This window comes from Leptodactylus fuscus, chromosome 6 (genome assembly GCF_031893055.1).
Source record: "Leptodactylus fuscus isolate aLepFus1 chromosome 6, aLepFus1.hap2, whole genome shotgun sequence".
Lineage (NCBI taxonomy): Eukaryota > Metazoa > Chordata > Amphibia > Anura > Leptodactylidae > Leptodactylus > Leptodactylus fuscus.
The window spans coordinates 183,608,881-183,632,938 of record NC_134270.1 but is presented as its reverse complement, the minus strand read 5'-3'; the positions used below and the strand labels follow the sequence as shown (position 1 = coordinate 183,632,938).

Here is a 24,058-nt window from a genome sequence, read left to right as displayed (position 1 = left end):
TTCCTCCTCTTCCTCCTCTTCCTCCTCTTCCTCTTCCTCCTCCTCCTCCTCCTCCTCCTCCTCCTCCTCTCTTCTTACCACTGTGTTCTACTGCCCAAGAAGTCTGAAGCCATCCAGGTAGACATGGTGCTGCTCTCTTGCCGAGCTTCCATAAACACATGGGTAGGTGGGTGATGGTTCCCAGGCTGTAACAGAGTCCCACGTGTCCACAGTAATAGAAAGAAATACCAGTCAGCTGTAGCATCTTCACACATCAGCAATAGACTCCAGAAATCATCTCCTTGAGAGAAGAAGTCCACACTTCCATGCAGGTTTCTCCTCCATGCCGCATGGTGTCCGTGCTGTCCTTAGCTCCTGGGGGAATGGTAACAGGCACATGTCCACACAGGAAGACTCCAGCTCATCAGGTCTTGAGTCTTGTACATGCTTAACAATAGAAACAAAAGGAAAAAAATACTCCACAGGGTCTTCCATCTGATTTATAGCTGCTAATTCATAGTGCTAGTTTGCTTGGTTAGAGGATTCTAGAAGATACAGACAAAAAGAGTGAAAAGGAAAGATAAAGGTTGCTCTCAGCTTAGAGCTCTGTATCGAGGCAGCCACTCAGTGCGGCGCCATCTTTAGAGGGAAAGGAGAGGTGGCCACTGTGACTACTGTGGAAAGGAGAAGAGGTCACTGTGACTACTGGGGAAAGGAGAAGAGGTCACTGTGACTACTGGGGAAAGGAGAAGAGGTCACTGACTACTGGGGAAAGGAGAAGCCGGGTGACTATTATTGTGACTACCGGGCGCCCGGCACTAAATGTCATTGTTGGCTCCAACCTTTACAAGCTAGATTTTAGTTTTATTTTGTGTTTGTGCAGGAGTCATTCAGGAGTCTGGAAAGCTGGGTGGGCAGTGTCTTATAGGGAACTACAAGGAGCCTTGTGATCTGCAACTATACTGGGCAGAATCTCCAGTGTGGTGAAATCCTGCAGTTACTGTCAGTCGCTTCCTCCAGACAAGGACGGCCCGGCCTCAGCTCAGATCATGTCACGTCCTGGTTTCATTTTCACATTGACAAGTTCTTATAAAAAGCAAATAGGAGAAGAGAGAGATAGAGAGACAGAGAGAGACAGCTGAGGACAGGAGAGAGCCAGCGAGAGACAGCTGAGGACAGGAGAGACAGAGAGAGACAGCTGAGGACAGGAGAGACAGCCGAGGACAGGAGAGCCAGACAGAGACAGCTGAGGACAGGAGAGACAGAGAGAGACAGCCGAGGACACGAGAGACAGCTGAGGACAGGAGAGAGCCAGAGAGAGACAGCCAAGGACACGAGAGCAAGAGAGAGACAGCTGAGGACAGGAGAGACAGAGAGAGACAGCTGAGGACAGGAGAGAGACAAAGAGAGACAGCCGAGGACACGAGAGACAGAGAGACAGAGAGAGACAGCCGAGGACAGGAGAGACAGAGAGAGACAGCCGAGGACAGGAGAGAGAGAGAGAGACAGCCGAGGACAGGAGAGAGACAGAGAGACAGCCGAGGACAGGAGAGAGACAGAGAGAGACAGCCGAGGACAGGAGAGACAGAGAGAGACAGCCGAGGACAGGAGAGAGACAGAGAGAGACAGCCGAGGACAGGAGAGAGAGATCTGTGCTGTACGGTAAGAGACTCTTCACACTGCTGGCTGGGGATGGGATATTTCTGTTGCTGATTAGCTCAGAGTCGCGTTTATGACTAAGTGACCAACAATCCCGGGTAACTAATTATTAGGCGAGTGCCAGGCGGTAAAGACGTCGCCCGCTCTGTGTGTTTGGTGTTCATTCTATTCTCTGTATAACAATGTGTGCTGACACAAGTTTTATTAAAAACACAGGGGTTACTTAGTATCAGTTTATGTGTCTTGTGGTAGGAGACGATCACTCCCATCATCCTCAGGAACATGAACAGTGTAATCATTCCCTCTACCTTACTGTCAGGTGATGAGGACCAATGAGAAAATGACGTCCTGTCCACTATAGACTTCTATGTACTGCAGGTGATGGATGTAGAGCTGAGCTGGGACATACAGTATATACCACAGACCTATATCTAGGGGTATCAGCTAGACTGGAGGAGTATACAGCAGACACATGAGACCAGCTAGACTGGAGGAATATACAGCAGACACATGAGACCAGCTAGACTGGAGGAGTATACTGCAGACACATGAGACCAGCTAGACTGGAGGAGTATACTGCAGACACATGAGACCAGCTAGACTGGAGGAATATACTGCAGACACATGAGACCAGCTAGGCTGGAGGAGTATACTGCAGACACATGAGACCAGCTAGACTGGAGGAATATACTGCAGACACATGAGACCAGCTAGACTGGAGGAATATACTGCAGACACATGAGTCCAGCTAGACTGGAGGAATATACTGCAGACACATGAGACCAGCTAGACTGGAGGAGTATACTGCAGACACATGAGACCAGCTAGACTGGAGGAATATACTGCAGACACATGAGACCAGCTAGACTGGAGGAATATACTGCAGACACATGAGACCAGCTAGACTGGAGGAGTATACAGCAGACACATGAGACCAGCTAGACTGGAGGAGTATACTGCAGACACATGAGACCAGCTAGACTGGAGGAGTATACTGCAGACACATGAGACCAGCTAGACTGGAGGAATATACTGCAGACACATGAGACCAGCTAGACTGGAGGAATATACTGCAGACACATGAGACCAGCTAGACTGGAGGAGTATACTGCAGACACATGAGACCAGCTAGACTGGAGGAGTATACTGCAGACACATGAGACCAGCTAGACTGGAGGAATATACTGCAGACACATGAGACCAGCTAGACTGGAGGAGTATACTGCAGACACATGAGACCAGCTAGACTGGAGGAGTATACAGCAGACACATGAGACCAGCTAGACTGGAGGAATATACTGCAGACACATGAGACCAGCTAGACTGGAGGAGTATACTGCAGACACATGAGACCAGCTAGGCTGGAGGAGTATACTGCTGACACATGAGACCAGCTAGACTGGAGGAGTATACTGCAGACACATGAGACCAGCTAGACTGGAGGAATATACTGCAGACACATGAGACCAGCTAGACTGGAGGAGTATACAGCAGACACATGAGACCAGCTAGGCTGGAGGAGTATACAGCAGACACATGAGACCAGCTAGGCTGGAGGAGTATACAGCAGACACATGAGACCAGCTAGACTGGAGGTGTATACTGCAGACACATGAGACCAGCTAGACTGGAGGAGTATACTGCAGACACATGAGACCAGCTAGGCTGGAGGAGTATACAGCAGACACATGAGACCAGCTAGACTGGAGGTGTATACTGCAGACACATGAGACCAGCTAGACTGGAGGAGTATACTGCAGACACATGAGACCAGCTAGGCTGGAGGAGTATACTGCAGACACATGAGACCAGCTAGACTGGAGGAATATACTGCAGACACATGAGACCAGCTAGACTGGAGGAGTATACAGCAGACACATGAGACCAGCTAGACTGGAGGAGTATACTGCAGACACATGAGACCAGCTAGGCTGGAGGAGTATACTGCAGACACATGAGACCAGCTAGACTGGAGGAGTATACTGCAGACACATGAGACCAGCTAGACTGGAGGAGTATACTGCAGACACATGAGACCAGCTAGACTGGAGGAGTATACAGCAGACACATGAGACCAGCTAGACTGGAGGTGTATACTGCAGACACATGAGACCAGCTAGACTGGAGGAGTATACTGCAGACACATGAGACCAGCTAGACTGGAGGAGTATACAGCAGACACATGAGACCAGCTAGACTGGAGGAGTATACAGCAGACACATGAGACCAGCTAGACTGGAGGTGTATACTGCAGACACATGAGACCAGCTAGACTGGAGGAGTATACTGCAGACACATGAGACCAGCTAGACTGGAGGAGTATACAGCAGACACATGAGACCAGCTAGACTGGAGGAGTATACTGCAGACACATGAGACCAGCTAGACTGGAGGAGTATACTGCAGACACATGAGACCAGCTAGACTGGAGGAATATACTGCAGACACATGAGACCAGCTAGACTGGAGGAATATACTGCAGACACATGAGACCAGCTAGACTGGAGGAATATACTGCAGACACATGAGACCAGCTAGGCTGGAGGAGTATACTGCAGACACATGAGACCAGCTAGGCTGGAGGAGTATACTGCAGACACATGAGACCAGCTAGGCTGGAGGAGTATACAGCAGACACATGAGACCAGCTAGGCTGGAGGAGTATACAGCAGACACATGAGACCAGCTAGACTGGAGGTGTATACTGCAGACACATGAGACCAGCTAGACTGGAGGAGTATACTGCAGACACATGAGACCAGCTAGGCTGGAGGAGTATACAGCAGACACATGAGACCAGCTAGACTGGAGGTGTATACTGCAGACACATGAGACCAGCTAGACTGGAGGAGTATACTGCAGACACATGAGACCAGCTAGGCTGGAGGAGTATACTGCAGACACATGAGACCAGCTAGACTGGAGGAATATACTGCAGACACATGAGACCAGCTAGACTGGAGGAGTATACAGCAGACACATGAGACCAGCTAGACTGGAGGAGTATACTGCAGACACATGAGACCAGCTAGACTGGAGGAGTATACAGCAGACACATGAGACCAGCTAGACTGGAGGAGTATACTGCAGACACATGAGACCAGCTAGACTGGAGGAGTATACTGCAGTCAGCTAGACTGGAGGAGTATACTGCAGACACATGAGACCAGCTAGACTGGAGGAGTATACAGCAGACACATGAGACCAGCTAGACTGGAGGTGTATACTGCAGACACATGAGACCAGCTAGACTGGAGGAGTATACTGCAGACACATGAGACCAGCTAGACTGGAGGAGTATACAGCAGACACATGAGACCAGCTAGACTGGAGGAGTATACAGCAGACACATGAGACCAGCTAGACTGGAGGTGTATACTGCAGACACATGAGACCAGCTAGGCTGGAGGAGTATACTGCAGACACATGAGACCAGCTAGGCTGGAGGTGTATACTGCAGACACATGAGACCAGCTAGACTGGAGGAGTATACTGCAGACACATGAGACCAGCTAGACTGGAGGTGTATACTGCAGACACATGAGACCAGCTAGACTGGAGGAGTATACTGCAGACACATGAGACCAGCTAGACTGGAGGAGTATACTGCAGTCAGCTAGACTGGAGGAGTATACTGCAGACACATGAGACCAGCTAGACTGGAGGAGTATACAGCAGACACATGAGACCAGCTAGACTGGAGGTGTATACTGCAGACACATGAGACCAGCTAGACTGGAGGAGTATACTGCAGACACATGAGACCAGCTAGACTGGAGGAGTATACAGCAGACACATGAGACCAGCTAGACTGGAGGTGTATACTGCAGACACATGAGACCAGCTAGACTGGAGGTGTATACTGCAGACACATGAGACCAGCTAGACTGGAGGAGTATACTGCAGACACATGAGACCAGCTAGACTGGAGGAATATACTGCAGACACATGAGACCAGCTAGGCTGGAGGAGTATACTGCAGACACATGAGACCAGCTAGACTGGAGGAATATACTGCAGACACATGAGACCAGCTAGACTGGAGGAGTATACAGCAGACACATGAGACCAGCTAGACTGGAGGAGTATACTGCAGACACATGAGACCAGCTAGGCTGGAGGAGTATACTGCAGACACATGAGACCAGCTAGACTGGAGGAATATACTGCAGACACATGAGACCAGCTAGACTGGAGGAGTATACTGCAGACACATGAGACCAGCTAGACTGGAGGAATATACTGCAGACACATGAGACCAGCTAGACTGGAGGAGTATACTGCAGACACATGAGACCAGCTAGACTGGAGGAATATACTGCAGACACATGAGACCAGCTAGACTGGAGGAGTATACAGCAGACACATGAGACCAGCTAGACTGCAGGAGTATACTGCAGACACATGAGACCAGCTAGACTGGAGGAATATACTGCAGACACATGAGACCAGCTAGACTGGAGGAGTATACTGCAGACACATGAGACCAGCTAGGCTGGAGGAGTATACTGCAGTACAGTTTTCCACAACTTTATCTCAGAGCTGTCTGGTGAGTTCCTTGGTCTTAATGATGCTGTTTGTTCGCTTTTCAGATCTTTAGTTGATTACATTTTGTATCACTTTCTTTCCACTTCACAATTATCTGATACTTTGTGTTGTTGTCAACGGAAATCTCATTAAAGTACATTAAGTTTGTGCTTGTGACAAAATGTGAAAAAGTCCAAGGGGTGTGAAGACTTCTGCAAGGCCCTTAATACATATTCTTATGCAGCCCTTACAGACCGTGACCATGACAATGTCTATGCCGGAGCCCGTCTGTCTGATAGAGAATGTGGACGGGAACACCCTGGTGGTGAATAAGGAGGCCGAGAAAATCCTCCTGGAAATCTCCCAACCGGTCGTGGTTATTGCAGTGGTAGGAAAATACCGGACAGGAAAATCTTATCTGATGAACAAACTGGCCGGGAGAAGATCAGGTGAGTGACATATAATAGAGCATGTCACCTGTACACGTGTGTGCGGATACATGTATGTAAGAAGGATAATACCGGCAGAATAGTGAGCGCAGCTCTGGAGTATAATACAGGATAAGTAATGTAATGTATGTACACAGTGACTGCACCAGCAGAATAGTGAGCGCAGCTCTGGAGTATAATACAGGATAAGTAATGTAATGTATGTACACAGTGACTGCACCAGCAGAATAGTGAGCGCAGCTCTGGAGTATAATACAGGATAAGTAATGTGATGTATGTACACAGTGACTGTACCAGCAGAATAGTGAGCGCAGCTCTGGAGTATAATACAGGATAAGTAATGTAATGTATGTACACAGTGACTGTACCAGCAGAATAGTGAGCGCAGCTCTGGAGTATAATACAGGATAAGTAATGTAATGTATGTACACAGTGACTGCACCAGCAGAATAGTGAGCGCAGCTCTGGGGTATAATACAGGATAAGTAATGTAATCTATGTACACAGTGACTGCACCTGCAGAATAGTGAGCGCAGCTCTGGAGTATAATACAGGATAAGTAATGTAATGTATGTACACAGTGACTGTACCAGCAGAATAGTGAGTGCAGCTCTGGAGTATAATACAGTATAAGTAATGTAATGTATACACACAGTGACTGCACCAGCAGAATAGTAAGCGCAGCTCTGGAGTATAATACAGGATAAGTAATGTAATGTATGTACACAGTGACTGCACCAGCAGAATAGTGAGCGCAGCTCTGGAGTATAATACAGGATAAGTAATGTAATGTATGTACACAGTGACTGCACCAGCAGAATAGTGAGCGCAGCTCTGGGGAATAATACAGGATAAGTAATGTAATGTATGTACACAGTGACTGTACCAGCAGAATAGTGAGCGCAGCTCTGGAGTATAATACAGGATAAGTAATGTAATGTATGTACACAGTGACTGCACCAGCAGAATAGTGAGCGCAGCTCTGGGGTATAATACAGGATAAGTAATGTAATCTATGTACACAGTGACTGCACCAGCAGAATAGTGAGTGCAGCTCTGGAGTATAATACAGGATAAGTAATGTAATGTATGTACACAGTGACTGTACCAGCAGAATAGTGAGCGCAGCTCTGGAGTTTAATACAGGATAAGTAATGTAATGTATGTACACAGTGACTGCACCAGCAGAATAGTGAGCGCAGCTCTGGAGTATAATACAGGATAAGTAATGTAATGTATGTACACAGTGACTGCACCAGCAGAATAGTGAGCGCAGCTCTGGGGTATAATACAGGATAAGTAATGTAATGTATGTACACAGTGACTGTACCAGCAGAATAGTGAGCGCAGCTCTGGGGAATAATACAGGATAAGTAATGTAATCTATGTACACAGTGACTGCACCAGCAGAATAGTGAGCGCAGCTCTGGAGTATAATACAGGATAAGTAATGTAATGTATGTACACAGTGACTGTACCAGCAGAATAGTGAGCGCAGCTCTGGGGAATAATACAGTATAAGTAATGTAATGTATACACACAGTGACTGCACCAGCAGAATAGTAAGCGCAGCTCTGGAGTATAATACAGGATAAGTAATGTAATGTATGTACACAGTGACTGCACCAGCAGAATAGTGAGCGCAGCTCTGGAGTATAATACAGGATAAGTAATGTAATGTATGTACACAGTGACTGCACCAGCAGAATAGTGAGCGCAGCTCTGGGGAATAATACAGGATAAGTAATGTAATGTATGTACACAGTGACTGTACCAGCAGAATAGTGAGCGCAGCTCTGGAGTATAATACAGGATAAGTAATGTAATGTATGTACACAGTGACTGTACCAGCAGAATAGTGAGCGCAGCTCTGGGGTATAATACAGGATAAGTAATGTAATGTATGTACACAGTGACTGCACCAGCAGAATAGTGAGCGCAGCTCTGGAGTATAATACAGGATAAGTAATGTAATGTATGTACACAGTGACTGCACCAGCAGAATAGTGAGCGCAGCTCTGGAGTATAATACAGGATAAGTAATGTAATGTATGTACACAGTGACTGCAGCAGCAGAATAGTGAGCGCAGCTCTGGGGTATAATACAGGATAAGTAACGTAATGTATGTACACAGTGACTGCACCAGCAGAATAGTGAGCGCAGCTCTGGAGTATAATACAGGATAAGTAATGTAATGTATGTACACAGTGACTGCACCAGCAGAATAGTGAGCGCAGCTCTGGAGTATAATACAGGATAAGTAACGTAATGTATGTACACAGTGACTGCACCAGCAGAATAGTGAGCGCAGCTCTGGGGTATAATACAGGATAAGTAATGTAATGTATGTACACAGTGACTGTACCAGCAGAATAGTGAGCGCAGCTCTGGAGTATAATACAGGATAAGTAATGTAATGTATGTACACAGTGACTGTACCAGCAGAATAGTGAGCGCAGCTCTGGAGTATAATACAGGATAAGTAATGTAATGTATGTACACAGTGACTGTACCAGCAGAATAGAGAGCGCAGCTCTGGGGTATAATACAGGATAAGTAATGTAATGTATGTACACAGTGACTGCACCAGCAGAATAGTGAGCGCAGCTCTGGAGTATAATACAGGATAAGTAATGTAATGTATGTACACAGTGACTGCACCAGCAGAATAGTGAGCGCAGCTCTGGAGTATAATACAGGATAAGTAATGTAATGTATGTACACAGTGACTGCAGCAGCAGAATAGTGAGCGCAGCTCTGGGGTATAATACAGGATAAGTAACGTAATGTATGTACACAGTGACTGCACCAGCAGAATAGTGAGCGCAGCTCTGGAGTATAATACAGGATAAGTAACGTAATGTATGTACACAGTGACTGCACCAGCAGAATAGTGAGCGCAGCTCTGGGGTATAATACAGGATAAGTAACGTAATGTATGTACACAGTGACTGTACCAGCAGAATAGTGAGCGCAGCTCTGGAGTATAATACAGGATAAGTAATGTAATGTATGTACACAGTGACTGTACCAGCAGAATAGTGAGCGCAGCTCTGGGGAATAATACAGGATAAGTAATGTAATGTATGTACACAGTGACTGTACCAGCAGAATAGTGAGCGCAGCTCTGGAGTATAATACAGGATAAGTAATGTAATGTATGTACACAGTGACTGCACCAGCAGAATAGTGAGCGCAGCTCTGGGGAATAATACAGGATAAATAATGTAATGTATGTACACAGTGACTGCACCAGCAGAATAGTGAGCGCAGCTCTGGAGTATAATACAGGATAAGTAATGTAATGTATGTACACAGTGACTGCACCAGCAGAATAGTGAGCGCTGCTCTGGAGTATAATACAGGATAAGTAATGTAATGTATGTACACAGTGACTGTACCAGCAGAATAGTGAGCGCTGCTCTGGAGTATAATACAGGATAAGTAATGTAATGTATGTACACAGTGACTGTACCAGCAGAATAGTGAGATAACATTTGGTAACATAGTAATATAGCTGATAAGCTTATATGGACTCAGGTCATAAACAGAACTATAAAACTGAATGCAGAGGTGAGAAATGTATTCTTGAGATTACTTAGTGACATCATGTGGACTGTGATGTGTTTCTATAACATGAGATTGTCCTGATGACTTTTTATGATCCCAATGTATCTCGAGGCTCCAGATTTCTCTTATTTGGTATTTTCTTATGAATCTTTCCAGGTTTTGCTTTGGGATCCAGCATTCAGTCAAAGACCAAAGGGATCTGGATGTGGTGCGTTCCTCACCCTAAGAATCCAGAACAGACACTGATTCTTCTGGATACAGAGGGGCTGGGAGATGTGGAAAAGGTGGGTGAAAGCGACTGTACGACTACAATCCCTGCAGTGTCCGGGGAGACTTTCCACGAGAGCTTAGAGCGTCACTTGTGAGATCAGACACTTTGGTTTCAGGAGATCTGTCTCGCAGTGGTTATTGGGGGTTGAGTCCCAGGTCTGGGCAGTCACTTGAGCTCCTCCAAGTAGTCACTTTACATTGTGGTGGGAGGTAACATCTAATTCATCAGGCTGCCAGTAAGTGGAAGATGGCCGGGGGTACACATGCAGAGTTGATGGAGTTGCCTGGTGTAAGATGGGGCAGTCGTCTTTCCCCCAGGACACTGCCTAGTAGATGACTCCTACCTGATGGACGTTGCTCTTTGTGTTAGGTGTGAGCGTCGCTTTGGTCCGATGATGTTCTAGACTCCTATCAGGATTCTCTGTCACAGGCCGGTTATAGCTCCAGCTCTAAGGCTCCATATACACTATTATTTACTGGACACCGCTCACATGGCAGTAATATTGTATTTCCAATGGGCTCTTGGACATATTCATGTTCTTCTATGGATCGCTGTGTCCGTTCCTTTGCAATATGATTGCATTTTCACAGACGCCAGCTGCTCATTGAAGTCTATGGACAGTGAAAACAACAGACGGCCAAGTGCTGATCACTGATCGTCCTCAAGAGACGGAATTGAAATGTTTTTAGAGAATTTGCAATAAACAGCTGCAAAATGGAAGCAAAACTGAGAATAAGATCAGACACAAGGAATGGAAAGGCTCGTGCGCCTAAGACTCTGCACAAAACTACTAGGACTAAACTAAGGGGCTGGGCCTAGCTAGTCATTTATTAAGCTCCTCCTCTTTTCTGGAACATACCATGTAATACCACGCCCACATATAGACTGTACTGTAGTGCAAAGCAAAATGACATCTAATATTCTTAGTATTCAATAATAACAAAGTACAAAGCAGCCGGAAATCCTATAAACCTGTAACATCAGTATTGGCCGGATATACATCAGGTCGTGGTCCTGGGGCAGATCTGGCAGGTCAGGTGCTATACCATGTGACTGAGCTCCTCCGTAAGACCCACACCACTACCAATGTCTGACTATGATACATGGCTGTGGGCTTCATTTTCTGCATTTGATTGAGGTGTGACTGGAATATCATGACATTAACTAAGAGGGGCTGCGTATACTTTGTATACATGTAGTCTATAGCAACTAGTTTAATTTAGTTAATAACATCTATTTTTATAAAATAAAAAAGAACCTTTAGATCATGACCCCCCCTCCTGTCTTCTGCTCACCTCCTTCCCCACCCCTCCTGTCTTCTGCTTAACTCCTCCATCACCTGTCCTGTCTTCTGCTCACCTTCTTCCCTTCCTCCCGTCTTCTGCTCACCTTCTTACCTTCCTCTCCTGTTTTCTGCTCACCTTCCTTCCTTCCTCTCCTCTCTTCTGATCACCTTCCTCTCCTGTCTTTTGCTCACCTTCTTACCTTCCTCTCCTGTCTTCTGCTCACCTTCCTTCCTTCCTCTCCTGTCTTCTGATCACCTTCCTTCCTTCCTCTCCTGTCTTCTGCTCACCTTCTTCCCTTCCTCTCCTGTCTTCTGCTCACCTTCCTTCCTCTCCTGTCTTCTGCTCACCTTCTTACCTTCCTCTCCTGTCTTCTGCTCACCTTCCTTCCTTCCTCTCCTGTCTTCTGATCACCTTCTTACCTTCCTCTCCTGTCTTCTGCTCACCTTCCTACCTTCCTCTCCTGTCTTCTGCTCACCTTCTTCCCTTCCTCTCCTGTCTTCTGCTCACCTTCCTTCCTTCCTCACCTGTCTTCTGCTCACCTTCCTTCCTTCCCCCCCTGTCTTCTGCTCACCTTCTTCCCTTCCTCTCCTGTCTTCTGCTCACCTTCCTTCCTTCCTCTCCTGTCTTCTGCTCACCTTCTTACCTTCCCCTCCTGTCTTCTGCTCACCTTCTTACCTTTCTCTCCTGTCTTCTGCTCACCTTCTTACCTTCCTCTCCTGTCTTCTGCTCACCTTCTTACCTTCCTCTCCTGTCTTCTGCTCACCTTCCTACCTTCCTCTCCTGTCTTCTGCTCACCTTCTTCCCTTCCTCTCCTGTCTTCTGCTCACCTTCCTTCCTTCCTCTCCTGTCTTCTGCTCACCTTCTTCCCTTCCTCTCCTGTCTTCTGCTCACCTTCCTTCCTTCCTCTCCTGTCTTCTGCTCACCTTCCTTCCTCACCTGTCTTCTGCTCACCTTCCTTCCTTCCCCCCCTGTCTTCTGCTCACCTTCTTCCCTTCCTCTCCTGTCTTCTGTTCACCTTCCTTCCTTCCTCTCCTGTCTTCTGCTCACCTTCTTACCTTCCTCTCCTGTCTTCTGCTCACCTTCTTACCTTTCTCTCCTGTCTTCTGCTCACCTTCTTACCTTCCTCTCCTGTCTTCTGCTCACCTTCTTACCTTCCTCTCCTGTCTTCTGCTCACCTTCCTACCTTCCTCTCCTGTCTTCTGCTCACCTTCTTCCCTTCCTCTCCTGTCTTCTGCTCACCTTCCTTCCTTCCTCTCCTGTCTTCTGCTCACCTTCTTACCTTCCTCTCCTGTCTTCTGCTCACCTTCTTCCCTTCCTCTCCTGTCTTCTGCTCACCTTCCTTCCTTCCTCACCTGTCTTCTGCTCACCTTCCTTCCCCCCGTCTTCTGCTCACCTTCTTCCCTTCCTCTCCTGTCTTCTGCTCACCTTCCTTCCTTCCTCTCCTGTCTTCTGCTCACCTTCTTACCTTTCTCTCCTGTCTTCTGCTCACCTTCTTACCTTCCTCTCCTGTTTTATGCTCACCTTCCTTTCTTCCTCCCCTGTCTTCTGCTCACCTTCTTCCCTTCCTCTCCTGTCTTCTGCTCACCTTCTTACCTTCCTCTCCTGTCTTCTGCTCACCTTCTTCCCTTCCTCTCCTGTCTTCTGCTCACCTTCCTTCCTTCCTCTCCTGTCTTCTGCTCACCTTCTTATCTTCCTCTCCTGTCTTCTGCTCACCTTCTTACCTTCCTCTCCTGTCTTCTGCTCACCTTCTTAACTTCCTCTCATGTCTTCTGCTCACCTTCCTTCCTTCCTCTCCTGTCTTCTGCTCACCTTCTTCCCTTCCTCTCCTGTCTTCTGCTCACCTTCCTTCCTTCCTCTCCTGTCTTCTGCTCACCTTCCTTCCTCACCTGTCTTCTGCTCACCTTCCTTCCTTCCCCCCCTGTCTTCTGCTCACCTTCTTCCCTTCCTCTCCTGTCTTCTGCTCACCTTCCTTCCTTCCTCTCCTGTCTTCTGCTCACCTTCTTACCTTCCTCTCCTGTCTTCTGCTCACCTTCTTACCTTTCTCTCCTGTCTTCTGCTCACCTTCTTACCTTCCTCTCCTGTCTTCTGCTCACCTTCTTACCTTCCTCTCCTGTCTTCTGCTCACCTTCCTACCTTCCTCTCCTGTCTTCTGCTCACCTTCTTCCCTTCCTCTCCTGTCTTCTGCTCACCTTCCTTCCTTCCTCTCCTGTCTTCTGCTCACCTTCTTACCTTCCTCTCCTGTCTTCTGCTCACCTTCTTCCCTTCCTCTCCTGTCTTCTGCTCACCTTCCTTCCTTCCTCACCTGTCTTCTGCTCACCTTCCTTCCCCCCTGTCTTCTGCTCACCTTCTTCCCTTCCTCTCCTGTCTTCTGCTCACCTTCCTTCCTTCCTCTCCTGTCTTCTGCTCACCTTCTTACCTTTCTCTCCTGTCTTCTGCTCACCTTCTTACCTTCCTCTCCTGTCTTCTGCTCACCTTCTTACCTTCCTCTCCTGTCTTCTGCTCACCTTCTTCCCTTCCTCTCCTGTCTTCTGCTCACCTTCCTTCCTTCCTCTCCTGTCTTCTGCTCACCTTCTTATCTTCCTCTCCTGTCTTCTGCTCACCTTCTTACCTTCCTCTCCTGTCTTCTGCTCGCCTTCTTACCTTCCTCTCCTGTCTTCTGCTCACCTTACCTTCTTCTCCTCTCTTCTGCACACCTTCCTTCCTTCCTCTCCTGTCTTCTTCTCACCTTCCTTCCTCTCCTGTCTTTTGCTCACCTTCCTCTCCTGTCTTCTGCTCACCTTCTTCCCTTCCTCTCCTGTCTTCTGCTCACCTTCCTTCCTTCCTCTCCTGTCTTCTGCTCACCTTCTTCCCTTCCTCTCCTGTCTTCTGTTCACCTTCTTACCTTCCTCTCCTGTCTTCTGCTCACCTTTCTTCCTTCCTCTCCTGTCTTCTACTCACCTTCCTTTCTTCCTCTCCTCTCTTCTTCTCACCTTCTTCGCTTCCTCTCCTGTCTTCTGCTCACCTTCTTACCTTCCTCTCATGTCTTCTGCTCACCTTCTTACCTTCCTCTCATGTCTTCTGCTCACCTTCTTCCCTTCCTCTCCTGTCTTCTGCTTACCTTCTTACCTTCCTCTCATGTCTTCTGCTCACCTTCTTACCTTCCTCTCCTGTCTTCTGCTCACCTTCTTACCTTCCTCTCCTGTCTTCTGCTCACCTTCTTCCCTTCCTCCCGTCTTCTGCTCACCTTCTTACCTTCCTCTCCTGTCTTCTGCTCACCTTCTTCCCTTCCTCCCGTCTTCTGCTCACCTTCCTTCCTTCCTTCCTCTCCTGTCTTCTGCTCACCTTCTTACCTTCCTCTCCTGTCTTCTGCTCAACTTCTTCTCTTCCTCTCCTGTCTTCTGCTCACCTTCTTACCTTCCTTCCTCTCCTGTCTTCTGCTCACCTTCTTCCCTTCCTCTCCTGTCTTCTGCTCACCTTCTTACCTTCCTCTCCTGTCTTCTGCTCACCTTCTTACCTTCCTCTCCTGTCTTCTGCTCACCTTCTTACCTTCCTCTCATGTCTTCTGCTCACCTTCTTACCTTCCTCTCCTGTCTTCTGCTCAACTTCTTCTCTTCCTCTCCTGTCTTCTGCTCACCTTCTTACCTTCCTCTCCTGTCTTCTGCTCAACTTCTTCTCTTCCTCTCCTGTCTTCTGCTCACCTTCTTCCCTTCCTCTCCTGTCTTCTGCTCACCTTCCTTCCTTCCTCTCCTGTCTTCTGCTCACCTTCTTACCTTTCTCTCCTGTCTTCTGCTCACCTTCTTACCTTCCTCTCCTGTTTTATGCTCACCTTCCTTTCTTCCTCCCCTGTCTTCTGCTCACCTTCTTCCCTTCCTCTCCTGTCTTCTGCTCACCTTCTTACCTTCCTCTCCTGTCTTCTGCTCACCTTCTTCCCTTCCTCTCCTGTCTTCTGCTCACCTTCCTTCCTTCCTCTCCTGTCTTCTGCTCACCTTCTTATCTTCCTCTCCTGTCTTCTGCTCACCTTCTTACCTTCCTCTCCTGTCTTCTGCTCGCCTTCTTACCTTCCTCTCCTGTCTTCTGCTCACCTTACCTTCTTCTCCTCTCTTCTGCACACCTTTCTTCCTTCCTCTCCTGTCTTCTTCTCACCTTCCTTCCTCTCCTGTCTTTTGCTCACCTTCCTCTCCTGTCTTCTGCTCACCTTCTTCCCTTCCTCTCCTGTCTTCTGCTAACCTTCCTTCCTTCCTCTCCTGTCTTCTGCTCACCTTCTTCCCTTCCTCTCCTGTCTTCTGCTCACCTTTCTTCCTTCCTCTCCTGTCTTCTACTCACCTTCCTTTCTTCCTCTCCTCTCTTCTTCTCACCTTCTTCGCTTCCTCTCCTGTCTTCTGCTCACCTTCTTAACTTCCTCTCATGTCTTCTGCTCACCTTCCTTCCTTCCTCTCCTGTCTTCTGCTCACCTTCTTCCCTTCCTCTCCTGTCTTCTGCTCACCTTCCTTCCTTCCTCTCCTGTCTTCTGCTCACCTTCCTTCCTCACCTGTCTTCTGCTCACCTTCCTTCCTTCCCCCCCTGTCTTCTGCTCACCTTCTTCCCTTCCTCTCCTGTCTTCTGCTCACCTTCCTTCCTTCCTCTCCTGTCTTCTGCTCACCTTCTTACCTTCCTCTCCTGTCTTCTGCTCACCTTCTTACCTTTCTCTCCTGTCTTCTGCTCACCTTCTTACCTTCCTCTCCTGTCTTCTGCTCACCTTCTTACCTTCCTCTCCTGTCTTCTGCTCACCTTCCTACCTTCCTCTCCTGTCTTCTGCTCACCTTCTTCCCTTCCTCTCCTGTCTTCTGCTCACCTTCCTTCCTTCCTCTCCTGTCTTCTGCTCACCTTCTTACCTTCCTCTCCTGTCTTCTGCTCACCTTCTTCCCTTCCTCTCCTGTCTTCTGCTCACCTTCCTTCCTTCCTCACCTGTCTTCTGCTCACCTTCCTTCCCCCCTGTCTTCTGCTCACCTTCTTCCCTTCCTCTCCTGTCTTCTGCTCACCTTCCTTCCTTCCTCTCCTGTCTTCTGCTCACCTTCTTACCTTTCTCTCCTGTCTTCTGCTCACCTTCTTACCTTCCTCTCCTGTCTTCTGCTCACCTTCTTACCTTCCTCTCCTGTCTTCTGCTCACCTTCTTCCCTTCCTCTCCTGTCTTCTGCTCACCTTCCTTCCTTCCTCTCCTGTCTTCTGCTCACCTTCTTATCTTCCTCTCCTGTCTTCTGCTCACCTTCTTACCTTCCTCTCCTGTCTTCTGCTCGCCTTCTTACCTTCCTCTCCTGTCTTCTGCTCACCTTACCTTCTTCTCCTCTCTTCTGCACACCTTCCTTCCTTCCTCTCCTGTCTTCTTCTCACCTTCCTTCCTCTCCTGTCTTTTGCTCACCTTCCTCTCCTGTCTTCTGCTCACCTTCTTCCCTTCCTCTCCTGTCTTCTGCTCACCTTCCTTCCTTCCTCTCCTGTCTTCTGCTCACCTTCTTCCCTTCCTCTCCTGTCTTCTGTTCACCTTCTTACCTTCCTCTCCTGTCTTCTGCTCACCTTTCTTCCTTCCTCTCCTGTCTTCTACTCACCTTCCTTTCTTCCTCTCCTCTCTTCTTCTCACCTTCTTCGCTTCCTCTCCTGTCTTCTGCTCACCTTCTTACCTTCCTCTCATGTCTTCTGCTCACCTTCTTACCTTCCTCTCATGTCTTCTGCTCACCTTCTTCCCTTCCTCTCCTGTCTTCTGCTCACCGTCTTCGCTTCCTCTCCTGTCTTCTGCTTACCTTCTTACCTTCCTCTCATGTCTTCTGCTCACCTTCTTACCTTCCTCTCCTGTCTTCTGCTCACCTTCTTACCTTCCTCTCCTGTCTTCTGCTCACCTTCTTCCCTTCCTCCCGTCTTCTGCTCACCTTCTTACCTTCCTCTCCTGTCTTCTGCTCACCTTCTTCCCTTCCTCCCGTCTTCTGCTCACCTTCCTTCCTTCCTTCCTCTCCTGTCTTCTGCTCACCTTCTTACCTTCCTCTCCTGTCTTCTGCTCAACTTCTTCTCTTCCTCTCCTGTCTTCTGCTCACCTTCTTACCTTCCTTCCTCTCCTGTCTTCTGCTCACCTTCTTCCCTTCCTCTCCTGTCTTCTGCTCACCTTCTTACCTTCCTCTCCTGTCTTCTGCTCACCTTCTTACCTTCCTCTCCTGTCTTCTGCTCACCTTCTTACCTTCCTCTCATGTCTTCTGCTCACCTTCTTACCTTCCTCTCCTGTCTTCTGCTCAACTTCTTCTCTTCCTCTCCTGTCTTCTGCTCACCTTCTTACCTTCCTCTCCTGTCTTCTGCTCAACTTCTTCTCTTCCTCTCCTGTCTTCTGCTCACCTTCTTCCCTTCCTCTCCTGTCTTCTGCTCACCTTCCTTCCTTCCTCTCCTGTCTTCTGCTCACCTTCTTACCTTCCTCTCCTGTCTTCTGCTCACCTTCTTCCCTTCCTCTCCTGTCTTCTGCTCACCTTCTTACCTTCCTCTCCTGTCTTCTGCTCACCTTCTTACCTTCCTCTCCTGTCTTCTGCTCACCTCCTATGCTATTTACTCAGTAAAAGTGTAAAATGATTTTCTTTTCTTGCTCTGCAGGGAGACTGTAAGAATGACGCCTGGATCTTCTCCTTGGCCGTCCTGCTGAGCAGCGCCTTTGTGTTTAATAGCCTGGGGACCATTGACCAGCAGTCTATGGAGCAGCTCCAGTATCCTTCATGTACATTGTAGGGACAGATTTGATTTCCTTTAATTCCTTATGTATTGTCATCTTCAGGGCTATAATTATTTTTTTTCTTCCCACATTTTGAAGCTTAAACTTTTTCCATTGCGGCGGCCGTGTCAGGGCTCGTAGTTCCTCTTTCCTGCTTGTAGGATCTTTGTAAGGTTTCAGAAACTTCATTATGAAACAGTAAATGGGAAGACAAGAAAGGGAAGGAGCGGTAATATCTGTCCCTGCTTGTAAGAGGGGAGGGCGAGGAGAAGAAACTGTAATGACCTTCAGGATGAGCCCTACTCAGCAGGCACGGAGAGAAAATAATCATAAGAGCGAGGACGGGGCCCCCAAATATCCAGGTCATACCAATATCTCCGGCAGTATTGTGTCTGATATTAGGGTTGAACCGACTTGAGATTTCAGGATCGATTTTAAAATCCGATTTCCAATGATTTTCCAGCCGATCCCGATCGCTCAACCTTAATGATGACATCACTGATCTGGTTCTTAGCTAGCTTTGGTAAAATATAAAACATCAAAAACGTTGCAGAGTTTTAAGTATTTTCTCTCACCATCTCAGTGGTGACCGTCGGTTGTCTTTGATCAGTTGTCAATGGATATGACCATGAATGAAGAAACTTGTCTCAAACCCAGCCATGATGTCCTTCTGTATGTATGAGAACATGAAGGATAACAACAAGGATGGGTTTCTGACAAGTTTCAATCATGGAAAGTTCTTGCATTCATAGTTGTATCCATTGGAATTCATCAAGACAACAGACCAGGTCACCCTTAAGATGTCTATCTCTAAACTGACCAATCTCAAATGTAATGTCCCATCTTTGTTCTCCAATCCAATCATTCCCTTAGACCATGTCACGTGCTGTGAATCCAATACAAGATATACGGGACCCAAAGAACTTCCAAGAATCCTCCAATTTCCTCAGAACTATATTAGGTTATGTTTGGTTCCCGGGTTCTTAGAAGTAACACTTTATGTTTCATTGTGTCTTGTGGTCTTCTCAGTATACAGTAGGTGGTCGTAGACGTCAGCTGTCCACCCCTTCCTTCTCTATCATTGTCTGGATCAGACCGACCATCCCCAATCGACACCAGATATAATCGGGTGTAGACCTCAGTATAGGGTGGAGGATACGTTTGTTTCTCCTAGGACAGTCAGTGTATCCTCTAGGGTTTCTCAGGACCAGTGTCGTACAGGTCAGTCACCTTTTCCTGAACCATCTCCCAGTTATGTATCTGAACTGACAAAGCTCATAAAGCTGAAATCATCTTCTGAGCAGAAAGACGAGGCCGCGGAATATAAGAGGATCTTCCCGTCCTTCACCTGGTGTGTCCGAGACTTCTGTCTGATACTTGAGAAGGACGGTAAACCTATAACAGAAGACGAGTATCTGATGTCCTCGCTGGAGCTGAAGAAAGGTGAGATCTCTCCATCGTGTAGTGTTAGCTACTTATTGGTCAGTATTGGCCCCATGTCTCATGCACTGTCTATAATACTGACGTCTCCCTATGTTGTAGAGGACTTTGGGCCCTCTTGAACCTGATAATTGCCACCCCAATAGCTACGCCCCTGGCAGTGTCAATGGCCGTCCAACCACTAGAAAGTCACATTCAAAAAGTTTCCCAGTCCTGCTGATGGTCTCCTGACACAGGTCATTTATATCTTCAAGGTACTGGCAAGAAAACCCAGGATTACAATCTCCCCCGGGAGTGTATTCTACATTATTTCCACTCCCACAAATGTTTTGTCTTTGACCGGCCGGCGTCAAAGAAAAACCTTCAGATTCTGGAAAAACTAGAAGAGAGTGAACTGGAAGAGGAATTTGTGGAACAGGTGGCAAAATTCTATCGATACATGATCAGGAAGAGTCCGGTGAAAACACTCGATGGGGGAATCGAAGTCACTGGGAGAAGTGAGTAACAGGGGGTGGGATGAATAAGTATTCACACCCGCCATTATTATTTAGTTTCTGGAATTTTGGTATCTAGATGTGAAACTAATAGAACAAGTAGAGTCATGGCGGATGGGACTTACTATCTTGCACCTTCACCATTTCCTTAAGATTAGGGTTGAGCGATCTGGATCGGCAAAAATCGGATCCCGATTGGCGATTGAGCAAATTTCACGATCGGGATCGGCTGGAAAATGATCAAAAAAACGGATTTTAAAAATGATCCTGAAATCTCAAGATTGGCTCAACCCTAGTTCGAGACCACACAAAGATAAGATACCAGGGGGCGAATCGCCCCTGTTTTGTGTTTTCTGGTTTTCCATCTTGCTCTTGGTTTGGCTTCTTTCAATGAAAATGGAACAGATGGCAAATGGATTAGTGTCCGCGCACCGTCCCAGACTTACACTCACCCATATACTTGAATGAATGGACCTGCCCAATATTTGTAGGCTCTTCCCACGGCCTGGACATACATCTGTGTATAGAGCCATAGAAATGACCCGTCATTGTGGCAACAAACTACAGTCATGTCCATGGGGACTAATCATATGACCTCACCCTAGGGTAACCTAGCTTAGCGCCCAATGTTTGGCTCTGGAGGAACTTTTCTTATTGTTTTCACGCCATAGCCATACAGTGTGATATAATGGAATTGTCTTTCTATGTCTCAGTGTTGGCCGTTCTCACCACCTCGTATGTACAAGCCATCCAGAGCGGATCGGTTCCCTGCATGGAGAATGCGGTTCTGGCTATGGCAGAGATCGAAAACACTGGAGCTTTGCAGGACGCCCTGACCAAGTATCGATGTGAGATGGACAAACACGTCGTGAAGTTCCCCACGGAGACACAACAGGAATTCCTGACCGTGCACCAGGATTGTGAGAAAGACGCCATTCAGGTCTTCATGGGACGGTCACTCAACGACAAGGATCAGAAATATCAGAAGAAGCTGAAGGTCAGTCACTGGAGAAACATCTCACCACTAGTTATATGTCCCCTCCTGTATCCGGAGCCCTCACTGCTTATGGGCCTACAATGGGTGCAATATATTATATGGGGGGCCATTAAGGGGCAATATACCATGTGGGGTGTTAGTAATGGTATATTATATCATGGGGCCATTATATTGTCAGTAATGGGATTGTTATACTGTGTAGGCCCGGGGGCCTAGTCTAATGCTTGCTATGGGGTCCAGTCTTTCCTAGTAACACCCCTTGTCCTAAGTACCCTACGTCTGTACACCAATCCTCTGCAGCCCGGCCCATCATACTGATGGTTTCCAGAATCACTTATTTTTCAGGAATTATTAGATAATACAATGAACGAATATTCTACAAAGAATGAAATGGCTTCAAGAGATTTCTGCAGGAAACTTCTCCGAGAGCTGAGTGCGACTATGGAGAGTAACATATTGGAGGGCAAATATTCCGTACCTGGAGGACACAAGCTGTATCTAATGGAGAAACTGAATGTTATGGAAGGTTATAACAGAAGACCCGGGAAAGGTATAAAGGTGAGGCTCAGGAAGATGGACATTACAGGGGTGACCGACCACATGGCCGAAAACTGACGGTCATTCATCTGGTCTTGTAGATGACTGTCTAGCATGGGTGGGCTGACCATACACATTGGATTTTCATGGGCCAAAATGGTCTGATGTTGGCCAATTGACTGCCATGTAGATGCCACAAACATTCATCCCACCAACATCAGACTTCAGTTTCCCAAGCAGAGATTGGCCATGCTGGACATTGTTCCCAAACCGTTCCGCTGTTTGTCATGGTCATCCCTTTTTGGACCATCATCAGCCGACTTGCACAGACTCGCTGGACTGTTTTTAGGAACTGAATGTCCCCCTGATCGGCCGGTTTAGTTGTCAGTGTTGATGGATCCTTCATACAGGTGATCCCATCATTGGCCACATGACGAACGTGTGATTGTCTCTCTGGACTAATTCTCACATTTAGGTTCTTTCTAGGAGTAACCAAAAATGTGTCACCAGTTTCCTCTTTTTACCACCCCAGGCTCTAGAAGTGATGCAGCAATATGTCTGTGAGAAGAAGGACATCGAAGCCGCCATCATTCAAGCAGATGAGACCCTGACGGAGAGAGAGAGGCAGCTGGCCGGTGAGGGATGGGTCATACCGAAATAACTTACACCAATGTCCTGGCCAATGATAAAGAGAAGACATCATATATGGGGTTGAGACGATCTTAAGATTTCAGGATCGATTTTAAAATCCGATTTCCGATCATTTTCTCGATCGATGATCAGAATCCGATCTTTTCCGATCGCTCAACCCTAGTCAATGCTTCTCTATGGGAAAAGTCACTTTTAGGGTTGAGCCAATCTTGAAATAACCTCCGACCTCGATCCCGCTGGAAGAGATCAGATCGGAATTCCAATCGTGATCGTGAAATTTACTCGATCACCAGTTGGAATTCAATCTTTTCCAATCCCGATCGCTCAACCCTACTCATATAAAGCGTGGACACAATGAGATACAATTATAGAAGAATAGGAAGGAAGATCGAGATTAGTAACTTTACTTTACCGTGTTCTTGTGATACAGACGCCCAAATACGTCTCACACCACAGGGGTAACATACAACTAATGCAACAGCTGATCTGTGCGGGGTCCACGGGTTGGATAGATAATGATGACCTATCCTGGACATAGGTCGTCTATAGTAAACCTCAGTTTAGTGCTGGAAACCCCCCCCCCCCCCCTTTTAATGCCGGCGCTGACTCTTTGCACTTGATACATATTCACTATTGACACTTTGTTCTTTAGAGGAACGAGCTCAAGTGGAAAACGCCGAAAGAGAGAAGAAAATAATGGAAGAAAATAATAAAAACCTCCAACAACGAATGGAAGATCAGGAGAGAAGCTTCGAGCAACATAAACAAATGCTGATGGAGAAGATGGAACAAGAGAGGAAGATGATGATCGAGCAAAACGAGCTGGTGATAGCGCGGAAGCTTAAGGTAATGTAGGGCTCAGGTCTGACTTGGGGGTTACACTGCCCATGGAGGGGGGGATTCATATGAACCCCATGAATATAGAATACGTAGGAGAATCTGTCACCTGGTGTATTCTGTCCTGAGCCCAGTAGTGACCGGTGTCCCCGTGTGTTATGTCCCCATTAGTTCCCATAGACTCACTGCCGCCTCCCCCTGACCTGCTGCAGATTGACAGATTTATCCCTATACTGTGTATGATGAGAATTCTGTCAATCAGCGGCAGAGACGGCTGTACATCTGCTTACACTTAGCTGGATACATTGTCTCCATTGTGTATTATTCTTTGCTTTGTGTCTATTTTAGGAGCAGGAAACGATGATGAACGCCGGCTATAAAGACAAAGTCGACGCCCTGCAGCAGCAAATTAATAGTTTACGACAAGAGAATTCCCAGCCGAGTGGGGGGTGTATTATACTGTAATGTCACCTTGTCCTTATTGAGGAAGATCCATACAGTAAAGTTCTGCTAATCTGGAGTCTGATGGTCTGGAGTTCCTGGTTATTTAGTATTGGAGAAGACTAGCTGGGGGGGGAATCAGGGGGGTGAGGTGACTGCTCCTATACCGAAAACTGGGCTCCTCTCCTGACCCCTGAATGATGTCAGGGACTGCGAGACCTGTGA

General features: G+C 47.3%; 1 protein-coding gene across 1 annotated transcript; it reads left to right on the top strand.

Moving 5' to 3' along the window:
- Nucleotides 1–1,155: 1,155 nt before the first annotated feature.
- LOC142209058 (guanylate-binding protein 2-like) lies at nucleotides 1,156–23,857 on the top strand. Its single transcript, XM_075278001.1, has 11 exons — nucleotides 1,156–1,641; nucleotides 6,410–6,614; nucleotides 10,342–10,469; nucleotides 18,322–18,431; nucleotides 19,689–19,879; nucleotides 20,131–20,373; nucleotides 21,084–21,367; nucleotides 21,713–21,925; nucleotides 22,437–22,539; nucleotides 23,208–23,401; nucleotides 23,741–23,857. Exons 2-11 carry the CDS (start codon nucleotides 6,428–6,430, stop codon nucleotides 23,855–23,857), a joined length of 1,770 nt encoding a protein of 589 aa, XP_075134102.1. The 5' UTR covers nucleotides 1,156–1,641; nucleotides 6,410–6,427.
- The last annotated feature ends 201 nt before the right edge of the window (nucleotides 23,858–24,058 follow it).

What these genes read in the sequence shown, in the direction of transcription:
- LOC142209058 (XM_075278001.1), top strand. Translation starts at nt 6,428, where the DNA reads ATGACAATGTCTATGCCGGAGCCCGTCTGTCTGATAGAGAATGTGGAC. An exon ending in CTCGCTGGAGCTGAAGAAAG is followed by an intron (nt 19,880 to 20,130) that starts GTGAGATCTCTC and finishes TATATCTTCAAG; the next exon opens with GTACTGGCAAGAAAACCCAG. An exon ending in GACCCGGGAAAGGTATAAAG is followed by an intron (nt 21,926 to 22,436) that starts GTGAGGCTCAGG and finishes TTACCACCCCAG; the next exon opens with GCTCTAGAAGTGATGCAGCA.